The 11,596-nt window shown below is 40.4% G+C and overlaps 1 protein-coding gene across 8 annotated transcripts in view; it reads right to left on the bottom strand.

Moving 5' to 3' along the window:
- Nucleotides 1-2,739: 2,739 nt before the first annotated feature.
- LOC105006631 (membrane-associated guanylate kinase, WW and PDZ domain-containing protein 3) overlaps nt 2,740-11,596 on the bottom strand; it is a 138,113-nt gene continuing 129,256 nt past the window's right edge. For 7 of the 8 annotated variants that reach the window (XM_020055348.2, XM_034287372.1, XM_013138375.3 and 4 more), the window contains 3 exons: nt 7,783-7,920; nt 7,508-7,646; nt 2,740-4,038 (listed from right to left, as the gene is read on the bottom strand). In XM_020055348.2, coding sequence (XP_019910907.2) covers nt 3,038-4,038; nt 7,508-7,646; nt 7,783-7,920 — 1,278 coding nt within the window. In that variant the 3' untranslated portion in view covers nt 2,740-3,037. Of the gene's footprint in view, nt 4,039-4,195; nt 4,289-7,507; nt 7,647-7,782; nt 7,921-11,596 lie in introns of all 8 variants that reach the window. The other variant, XM_013138377.3, reaches the window with a different exon arrangement.

Genomic DNA, 11,596 nt, shown 5'->3' with positions numbered 1-11,596 from the left:
CCATTCTAGCCATGTTTATTTTGTATTGTATTATGTTTATTTTGTACTTTCACATTCAAATACTGTAATTTTACTATCTGTTACTGGACACGTTTTCTTGCACTATTTGATTTTGTAATTTTTTTTATTACAATCCCTTTGCACATGTTTATTTTGTATGCTTGCTGTATAATGCATGTTTTTTTTTCATGCATCTTGCACTATTTGAAATAAATTGTTTCGATTTTATCATTTCGATTTTGTCATTTGTGATATGACCAAAATTATTATAAATAAAACCTAATATTGGGGCGTGAGGCATCCCACTGGGTTTATTGCATAAAAGCGGCTAGCCGCCGTCGGGCCGCTGGTGAGCCGCTGATCAGGGTATTGTTAGAAGGCATTGTCATGAAAGCGGCCCGACTGCTACGCACGCTATAAAAAAAAGCGTCTGCCACTGGCCGGACGCTTTGCAGAAACGCTCGCCGGCTGCAGCGGCAAAACGCTAGTGGTCCCCCGGTGGGCCACTGGCGTGTTGCTTGCTGGGAACCTGGCCCTCAATGCAAAGAAGGCCAATGAGCTCATTGTGGATAACGGGAAGTCTAAATGCTGCAGTCACAATCCAGTTCTCATCAATGGCGCTGAGATGGAGTGTGTGTTCAGCTTCAAATTCCTAGGTGTCCACATCACGAGGACCTCTCATGGACACTCAACACCTCAACCCTGGTTAAAAAAGTGCACAGTCCAGTGTGGTTTAGCGGAAGCTCTGTGGCCGACCGGAAGGCCCTGCAATGAGTGGGGAAAAGTGGCCAGCACATCACTGCTGCCCAGCTCCCTGCTATCATAGACCTCCAGCGCAAGCAGTGTCCTAGAGTCCAGAAATGTTTCTGTTTCCATTGACATGGGCCAGCGCCAGTCAGCTACTAGGCCGTGGCTGAGTAGCCCGGCTCTTACTTGGTGACAAGACTCAGACCTTAGGACTTGGGGCGGGTTGGCGTGTTATGTGCTACAAGAACTCATAACAGAAAGAGTTGGAATGACTAAAGTTGGTATAATGCCATTGACTCAATAGAAAAACGTCAGCTGCTACACCATCACCAAACACCTCCATCTCCAAAGACATACACATCATGACAGCAAAGCCAAAGAGCTCAGGAACTGCTATGCATGGACTATAGCTTAATATACGTTATCAATAAAATTTTATTTTTTTCAGTGCATGAACAGAACACCACGTCAATGTAATTCTCTTTTAAACCACTATATCTTTTTGTTTACATAAAAAAATAATGGCGCAATTTATATATCTCTATTTTCTTTTTGAAAGAGCACTCTGCAAGTATTTATAAAGGTGCTGTACAATATATATACATTTACAACTATTGTACCAACATCATGTAGAGACCACAATGATTCCTTTTTTCTAATGAAGAAAGTAAAGGCCACATTATGATACAAACAAGATAGGAGATTAGTAATAAATTGATATGAGGGGGCATACAAAAATTAAGAAAACAAAAGACAAAGTAAATACATTAACTATGTAATTCCTTGCAAGTTGCCGCTTCAAAAGACACTAAACCTATTTCTGAGCACTGTTGATATCTGATTAAATCTGTCTCTGACATCTGAACTTTATCACACCAAATCATTTGCTACTTTATTGCATTCCCTGAGCTCAGTTATAAACATATCTTTATCCAAACTACAGGACATGGGAGGACACTGTCTTATTGAAGCTTTTGACAGAACTCATGTCTCAATGTAATGTTTAACACAATCACATGCAAACATTCAAAAACAATTTGACATTATGGTATCGGTCATCAACAGTAAACGTATTCAACAGACATTAGTCTGGTAGTTAAACAATAAGGTTGACAGATGGGTAGAGTCAATCAAAATAATTGCTAATAGCATTGTACAGAAAAAACCTGGCAACAATGTTAGGCATCACAAATGGTTATTTTCAAAGTATCAACATTCCCATAAATAAAATAAAAACACGGTTATATTGCAATGCTACAAAATAAAGGTTTAGTGCTATATAATCCATATTAATATATAATCCATATTTAGTGCTATATATTCCAAACTAAACGTTGGTTTCATTAAAAGATGATGTTCACATATTTCACAAGATAACACATTTGGAGCAATGGCAACGTCTAATACATAGACAGTAAGTGTATGTTGTACTGTACTGTATATATTTAATCAAAATGAAGACCCATGGCAGTTGTTACTATTCAAATACATTAGAATGATGGTGCAAGATGATTCAGGATTAACCTTCATACTCTATGTCAAAACATGGAATGGCTCAGTATGGTTAAATATAGTATACATACAGTACATTAGTCTATCATTTCAATAAGTTACACACAGGTTATCATACACATGGCAAACAATATCTCAAGCCACAAGTTTCTGGTCTTGTGTAATACAGTATATTTTGTATTCAGAAATCTTGTCTAAAACAGTTCAGAATAAAGCTAATGATTTCTGATATTCTGAAATCTCTACAGGTCAGAACTTCAGCAATGTTATTTACATATAAGGAAAAGGACCATCCTCACTGGAGTGGAAATATTGTGCAATAAAATAAAGGTGTGAACTGCATGCAGTTGAGCAAATCCCTCGTAAAACATTTGCCATATCAAAAGGCCGGTTTGAGTAGATCTCCAACAGGAAAACAAAACCCTTATGACAGACACCCTTTGAGTGGGTTGAGATACCTTCCCCCTTGGTTGCATATGATAGTCCTTGCGTTGTAATGGGCGAGGCGTGGTTATTATTCATTCCACAAGGCATCGCAGATTTGGCAATTTTTTTGACCTGTCGCTGACTGGCAACACCCACAACATGCCATACATGCACACGACCAAGACCAGAGATTTCTGAAGCAGCACATGAGGCAGAAGGAGAGGAAGCATTGGCAATTCATGCCATTGGCAATGTCAAAGTCCATTTAGAGGTTAGAAAATACCTCTTAATGAGCTGGACATGACATGTCAAATAGTCGACGGAATTTTCACACAAGATTCTCCATACTGTATCAGTAAGGGGGGTCACGCAGCACCTCATCCTGGGATAGGATTCTGGCTGAACTGGGCACCACCCAGGGACCAGGGCTAAGGGTACCCGTTTGGCTCTGAGGATCCACCTGAATCCCATTTGGACTGGACCCGCTGTCTTGCCTGATACTCTCTGTTAGAGAGTCCCCCGTGGCATTTTTGATCCTTTCTGTCGTCGGAGAGGGCGTAACATCTTCTCCACTCTTTCCATATTTTGAGTAAGCCACTTTTTTGCTTTTTTCCTCTCTGCGTTTTTCCGTTCTCTTTTCCCCATTTTTTACTTTGCTATTCTCCTGAGTAACCTTTAGAATATCTGTCCTTGGCCCCACTTCCAGCGTGTTTTGCCAGTGATTTCCTGCCTCTGCCACCGCTCTGTTATGATTACTGGCCTGCTCATGGGTGGCCTTGAAATGTCCCCCTCCCCACTCTCTATCCTGTGTGCTTTTCCGGCCCTTGGAATCAACCTTTTTGTCCTGGTTTTTATAAAAGTGCTCCTTCCTGCAAGGCTCTGTTGGTATGCTCCTCTGTCCCAACTGTTTCTTTATGTTTGGATTGCACAAGGCTTTTCGTCTTTCTCGAGGGGACTTCTGGGCGTCATCCTTGCTTGATTTTTCTTCCTGGGCCATTCTCTCAGGTTTTTGGGGATAGTGTGAGCGTTCTTTGGCTTTAGCTACTGTTTCACCTATTTTCTCTGGGTAGCCAGACTCCTTTGAGCAGTTAAACCTTGCATTACCTGACCTGTCTGCCTGCCTGTCAGCTTGCATGTCTTCCTGCCTGCCTGCCCGCTCTCCATTCCACTCCAGAGAGCCAATACCCCTGCTAGTTTGGAGGGGCAGGGAGTTCCAGTCAGGGGATTCACTTGACAATGTGTGGGAACCTGAGATGGAGGTGCAGGTGGAGAACGGAGAAGAGAGGGGTGATGTCTCGGAGAGAGCTGCACTAGAAAAACGTGTGGGTGAAGTGAGGTTTGGATCCAATTTACCTAGAAAGAAAAAGATTTCATTATGCAGATGTGAAAGATATTTTGAGATGTTTTTCTGCCCTCATCGGAGTAACAAGTACTGTAAAATAGCAGCATTCTGATTCTGTGGTCAACACAGATGAAAAGAGGAAGCAATTGGAAACATTTGAGAAATTACCAAGGTATAAGAGGACAGCCCAGTAAAAGCAGTGAAGTGGTTAGTGGTGATGTTCGTTTGTGTAGTAGCACATAGTAGAGGGGACCCTATCACCTGCAGCACAGGGAAGAGAGGAAGCACCAAAAGAATGCAGTTAGAGACAGCAGAGAAGACTCCAGTAATGAAACAACAAACATCCGCAGTACAGTAGAGTCCTGCATCGGGTCCAGTACCCTTAGGGTTTCTGCAAATGACCAACAAAATTCTTACTATATGGTTCCATCCGAACCTCAGAATGTTTGTTGTAAGCTATAAGAAAAGGGCCATCTTTGACTGTCAGAAAATGTTATTGGTCAAACCCAGGCACTTACAATTTTGTTTGTATTTCTATATATGTTATGAATAAGCACTAACAAGGTGGAAAGTTAGACATGGCTCAGTGAATGAGCAATAGTTAGTCAGAATGATGACGACCACTTGAACAGGCTTTGAACTTCATCAAAAATAATTTTGAATTATAAAACGTGATTCATTATCCGTATAATATAGCATACCATTGAAAAATAGATTGAACCAAACCTAATGACATTGTGGCAAGGGGCAATTTAATTAAATTAGAACTTCTACAACCTAACAGGGTATAAAGTGATTTCAGGAACACACAGTGTCAAATGTTATGAAAAATAAATACAATATTGATGCAAAGGACTGATGAGAGAGATTTTATCTAAGACTAAAAAATAATGAAGGAAGACTTGTAATATTTAATATTTGCCTTCCATTTTTTATAGAAGTTGATGAGTAACACTTTGGGACATGGAAAATGTAATTCCCTTTAGATAAAAAATATAAAAAAATAAATGTTTGTGAAAAGCCATTCCTTTTGTCTGTTCTTGGAATCAATATATCTGTTTGATGTAAAAGAGGCTCCAAAAACCTTACCTGTGCAGGACTCTACACTCAGGCACTCAATGTGTGATATTTCATATTTAATGAATTATCATTCATCAAGTATCTAACGGGGATAAATCATTTGTCAAATGTATGGGCAAGGCATTTGTTTTAGCTCATGTTAATTTGCATATTGTTTAACACTACCAACTTAAACAACCATAAACAAACATCCAAGATGTCACACCATAGCTTGTAAATCTAGACTTTTGTGTACTAAAAAATCCCTAGAAGAAACAGTTCGACATCTTAACACTTCCACATGTGATCTTGACACACTGCCATCTGACTTCTTTAAAACTGTTTTAAACTCTATAACAATGGATCTACAGCAAATAGTTAATAGCTCTCTGCAATCAGGCATTTTTCCAATGTCTCACTGAGGCTTAATGACAGCTGCCATTAAGCCTCAATTAAAAAAGAGAACACTAGATGCATCTAACTACAGACCTATATCAGTTCTCTCTTTTATAGCCAAGATCATCGAGAAGGTTGTCTTCAATCAACTCAGCAATTCTGTGAACTTAAGCGGTCTCTTAAACAAATTTTAGTCCGGCTTCCGACCTCACCACAGTAATGAAATGGCTCTGATAAAAGTTTTAAATGATATACAGCTGAATACTGTTTCGGGTAAAATGATTGTGTTTGGCAACAGAAATAAGAGAACTATTCTTAGTAAAGAGCTGGATTTTCGGGCCCTAAAAACCAGGGACCAAGTGTTGGTGTTCTGATAGACATATCAAAGTGGTCACTAAAACAGCATTCCATCATTGTAACGGTCCCAGCCTGATGGGACCATTCCGCTTTGTGTTTTCTGTTTGTCCTTGACTTGTCTTATCCTTGTATGGTCCTTCCTGTTCTTGTTTCAGTTTATCAGTCTATTCCTTTCACCTGCGTTTTGCCCCCACCTGTTTCTGTTCTCCTCGTGCCTGTGTATTTAATTCAGCCATGTTCTCCCAGTCCTTGTCGGTCATTGTTCCATGTATGTGGTGGTCAATGTATGTGGTGGTCAATGTATGTGGTGGTCAATGTATGTGGTGAGTGTTTCGTTTTGGTTTATATCTTTTGTTTCGTTTAACGTGCACTTTGTTATTTTCAATGAAAAACCCACAACATCGACTGCCACTCTGCTTGCGCCTGGTTCCTTCAATCTCCACCACTACACCAACCATGACAATCATCTTAAAAATAGAGCCAAAATCAAGGGCTTGGTGTCCCAAAAAGACGAAGAGAAGCTCATCCATGCTTTTACCTCTAATATGGTTAAATATTGTAATGGCCTCTTAACTGGACTCCCAAAAATACTGTAAAACAGCTGCAGCTCATTCAGAATTCAGAATTTAAAAGTGGTGCTTTTAGTCTATAAATCACTGAATGGTTTAGGCCCCAAACACATTTCTGATATGTCTGAAGAGTATAAACTGAGCAGGGCTTTTAGATCCATTAACTCAGGTCAGCTAGTAGAGCCCAGAGTCCAAACTAAACATGGCAAAGCTGTGTTTAGCAGTTATGCTACACACAACTGGAATAAACTACCAAAAGATCTAAGATGTGCCCCAAAGGTATACGTTTTTAAATCCAGGTAAAAAAATATATATATTTTCACGTGCCTATGACTGAGCAATTAGCCTTACAGCTTGTATAGCTTCCTCATGGAATCTCCAATGGAATCTACCAGTTATGTTTTGATTTAGTATTTAGACTTATTTCAGCCGGCCCACAATTGAAAGTGATGAACGTAGTTGCCCGCACTGGATTCGAACCGGGGTGGTCCATGAGAGGCAATGTCTTTAGCCACTACACCAGGGAACGGCACGCTTATCAAGTGGAATAGCGTCTCGACATTAGATCATTTTGTCACACATTAACATCACAGAAAAGTTTGAATATTTCACTGACTAATGTTTCTTATTAAGTTTACCTCCACCACAAATAGCATCTATGAACTGTATAACTTTTGCCACTGGCTGTTTTAAAAGCTTATTAGCCAGTAATATGTTGCTAGACACCATTAAGCATTGTGTTAAACTGACTAATGTTTCTTATTACGCCAGCAAAGTTTTTGTCTATCCTGAACCAATCCTAATGCATAATTCAAAAATCCACCAGAACCGTTTTATTTTATGCTCCCTATAATGCAGCTACTTAAGTTTGTAGCCAGCAATGTTTTTGTCTGTCCTGAACAAATCCTAAGGCATAATGTGTTTTGACTGTGACAGGAGTTGAATGCGGGAACTGTTATTCCGTAGTCCACATCTCTAACCACTACGCTATTTAACAAGGGGAAGACAGTCCGTCACTCACTTAGTAAGAGACATTTGCTCTTCTGGGCCGGCTCCGCTAACGCGGTCTGGCAATAAACTTACTTGCTTGCTTACTTACTATTGTCTTGTACCAGGCCCTGCCCTGGCCTTAAAAGAAGGAGAACTTTGCTGCCACCAGCCTGGATCAACTCAATGGCACGGGTATGGGTTATGCCCTGGGTCGGCTCTCCATTGATCTCCACAATTTGATCTCCCACCTGCAGAGATATACACAATATTATATAATATCCAATAGCATGTTATGTTTTTTATCTATTAAAAGAAATGATGATATAAATGACACAAACAATAAGATGTGGGGATTCTTCCAATGGCACCAGGGGTCAGACTTACATGGATCCTCCCATCAAGCAGAGCAGGTCCCTCCTCAGCCAGTCTCAAGATGTACAGGCCCATGTTGTACTCGGTGCCTCCCCTCAGACTGAAGCCAAAGCCCCGGGGTCCCCGGTCCAGCTCCACCGTGATACAATCCTGCATGGCGCATGTGTTCACACAGGTATAAATGCAAGCACATACACACACACAATAACATAAGTTTAGCAAATGTAACCACGGTTCTATGATATTGTGAATGAGGTCACTAACTGTCGATATCACCTGGGGGCAGAGCCTCTCTTGGAAGATCCAACCACACAAAGTATTTTGTAGAAAGAAAATAGTAAAAACGTGTTGTTTCCTATTTAAGGGCCCTCCTGTCTTCATGTTTTTCTCACACAATGCAGGGTGAGAGAGCTCACACTAGATATTAAAGAACTTGGGTTACATAACTGAGGTTACATTAGGTAACATCACATGGCATTTCATTAACCAATTCTGTCTTTCACATTGTCCAAAATTGCCTGTATACTCTCCCAAAACAATCTAGAAAGGATATACCAAAGAGTATTATAGGCAAAGTAGAACATATTTCAGTCACTAGAACCTTCAGCATATAGTCAGCCTGAAGCCCATAGAACTTTGGTATAATACACCACCAAAACAGCCTCCACAATCCAATTGGATAAATGCTGATGAGAAATCATGCATGAGAAAATGTCCAGGTGACAAAGTTATATATATATATATATATATATATATATATATATATATATATATATATAATTTTATTTTTTTCAGGTGACAAAGTTAGGGAGCACTAACATGCAGAGGCGGCGCTACCATTAGGCAAAGTACGCAGCCACCTAGGGCCCCCGAAGGCCTGGGGCCCCGGTGAAAATTCTAAATAAAACTTACAAAAACATGAAATATAGTACAGTATGTCATTTTTCATATTTATGTTTCTCCCAAACATATTATATCCTGCCTTCGAGTACATTATTCATGTGCGAGACAAACCTGAAAGCCCCAATCTTACTCAAATGGTTTGTCCCATATTGTTTCTCAGCCCAGCAGCGTGAACCACGTTAGGTAGCTTAATCAGTTAGCCTACAGTAAGAGAGACAGATAAAAAACTTGTGAAATTATGAAACAATTATATGTTAGCGGTGCAGCAAAAATACTTTCATTGCCACCCTCCCAAAGGTGATACCTTTTTTTCTTCTGCCAACAATATTAACATTAGTAGTACGGCTGCGGCTAATACTACTAAGGTGAATAGCTTAGAAAATGCATCTATTCCTGAAGACGATTTGAAATTGACAGGCCATGAAGACAGCACCATCATCACAAAAGGACAACACCAGAGACAAGACATTAGAGAGGGAGAGAGAGAAATAAACACAACCAGAAACAAGACATTGAAGAGGGAAAGAGAAAAACAGAACCAGGACATTAATGAGGGAGAGAGAAGATGAACAGAATCAGGACATTAAAGGAGAGAGAGAAAGCAACAGAACCAGAACCAGGACATTAAAGAGGGAGAAAAAATGTTCTGAGGTGTCTTTGTGTATCCACATTGTTCTTAGCTAGCCTGTGTGTCTTAAACATCACGAGAGAGACCGGATGTGTGTATCGCCGAGGAACAAAAATCGTTCCAACATGGGCCCCTACCACCCCAAGGACGCAAATCTACACCACAACACCCTGTGGATTGCAGCCCTGGAGGTATGTGAATTACATGTTGATCTTGTAATGACTGAAATGTTTACTTGGTTTCACCATATTTACTTTTATGTTTCTTTTTAGGATGGAGCAAGCACAGTACTCCAAGGCACCAGAGAGGTACTCCACGCCACCAGAAAGGGGCAGCTGACCGTGCAGTTGGGAGAAGACGTTGCGGCGGTACAAGGGACCTGCCGTGAATATGAATCACATCTCCAGCACAACCGATATTGCTGCTAAGCTACAGTACTATATATATATATATATATATATATATATATATATATATATATATATATATATATATATATATATATATATATATATATATATATATAAATATATTTTTTTTTTTTAACTGCTGCAGTGTACAGTGTTATATATATGATTGCATTATCCTGTTAATATATTTATAGCTCTGTGTGAATGTTCTTAATTCTGACTGTAGTTGTAGTGTTATGCCACTATCCATAAGCTTATTGTATTTCAATTCATTTGCACATGTTTATTTTATATGCTTGCTGTATGTTTTTTTGCATGCACCTTGCACTATTTGAAATAAATTGTTTAGATTTTATTCAGTTCATTTTCATTTGTGATGTGACCAAAATTATTATAAATAAAACCTAATATTGGGGCGTGAGGCGTCCCGCTGGGTTTATTGCATAAAAGCGGCTAGCCGGCGTCGGGCCGCTGGTGAGCCGCTGATCAGGATATTTTTGGAAGGCATTGTCATGAAAGCTGGCCAGGCACTTTGCAGAAACGCTTGGCGGCCACAGCGGCAGAAAGCTAGTGGGCCGCTGGTGGGCCACTGGCCTGTTGCTTGCTGGGTAAGAGCTCAACACCACTGAAGGCCACAACGAAGTGGAAAGACAACTTTTTAGGGATACAGATCCATTCTATGACAACAACCTTAATAGATAAGCATGGACACACTGACACCCATCACCATCTATATCAATCCATCCAGCACAAAAATATGACCAATGCACCGACCAGCAACACAAAGGCAGGATGATAAAATATGCTTTCACTCACCAAGGCTGAGGGCTCACTTGAAGAGAAAGGTGGCGCAGTGGTGCTTCCTCTGGGCAAACTTTTCGAATACTTTGATAATCATGTACAGTGGGGAGAATAAGTATTTGATACACTGTTGATTTTGCAGGTTTTCCTACTTACAAAGCATGTAGAGGTCTGTAATTTCTATCATAGGTACACTTCAACTGTGAAGTCCAGAAAATCACATTGTATGATTTTTTTATAATTAATTTGCATTTTATTGCATGACATAAGTATTTGATCACCTACCAACCAATAAAAATTCCGGCTCTCACAGACATGTCAGTTTTTCTTTAAGAAGCCCTACTGTTCTCCACTCATTACCTGTATTAACTGCACCTGTTTGAACTTGTAACCTCTATAAAAGACACACGCTCAATCAAATAGACTCCAACCTCTCCACAATGGCCGAGACCAGAGAGCTGTGTAAGGACATCAGGGATAAAATTGTAGACCTGCACAAGGCTGGGATGGGCTACAGGACAATAGGCAAGCAACTTGGTGAGAAGGCCATAACTGTTGGCGCAATTATTAGAAAATAGAAGAAGTTCAAGATGACGGTCAATCTCCCTCGGTCTGGGGCTCCATGCAAGATCTCACCTTGTGGGGCATCAATGAGCATGAGGAAGGTGAGGGATCAGCCCAGAACTACATGGCAGGACCTGGTCAATGACCTGAAGTGAGCATAAATCCTCTAATCATGGATTAAAATCCTGCAGCGCACGCAAGGTCCCCTTGCTCAAGCCAGCGCATGTTCAGGCCAGTCGGAAGTTTGCCAATGACCATCTGGATGATCCAGAGGAGGAATGGGAGAAGGTCATGTGGTCTGAAGAGACAAAATAGAGCTTTTTGGTCTAAACTCCACTCGCTGTGTTTGGAGGAAGAAGGATGAATACAACCCCAAGAACACCATCCCAACCGTGAAGCATGGAGGTGGAAACATCATTCTTTGGGGATGCTTGTCTGCAAAGGGGACAAGACGAGTGCACCGTATAGAGGGGAGGATGGCCAACAACCTCAGTAAGAGCATTGAAGATGGGTCGTGGCT

The sequence above is a fragment of the Esox lucius genome, chromosome 17, assembly GCF_011004845.1.
Source record: "Esox lucius isolate fEsoLuc1 chromosome 17, fEsoLuc1.pri, whole genome shotgun sequence".
Classification (NCBI taxonomy): Eukaryota; Metazoa; Chordata; class Actinopteri; order Esociformes; family Esocidae; genus Esox; species Esox lucius.
This window is presented reverse-complemented; position numbering and strand designations above follow the sequence as displayed.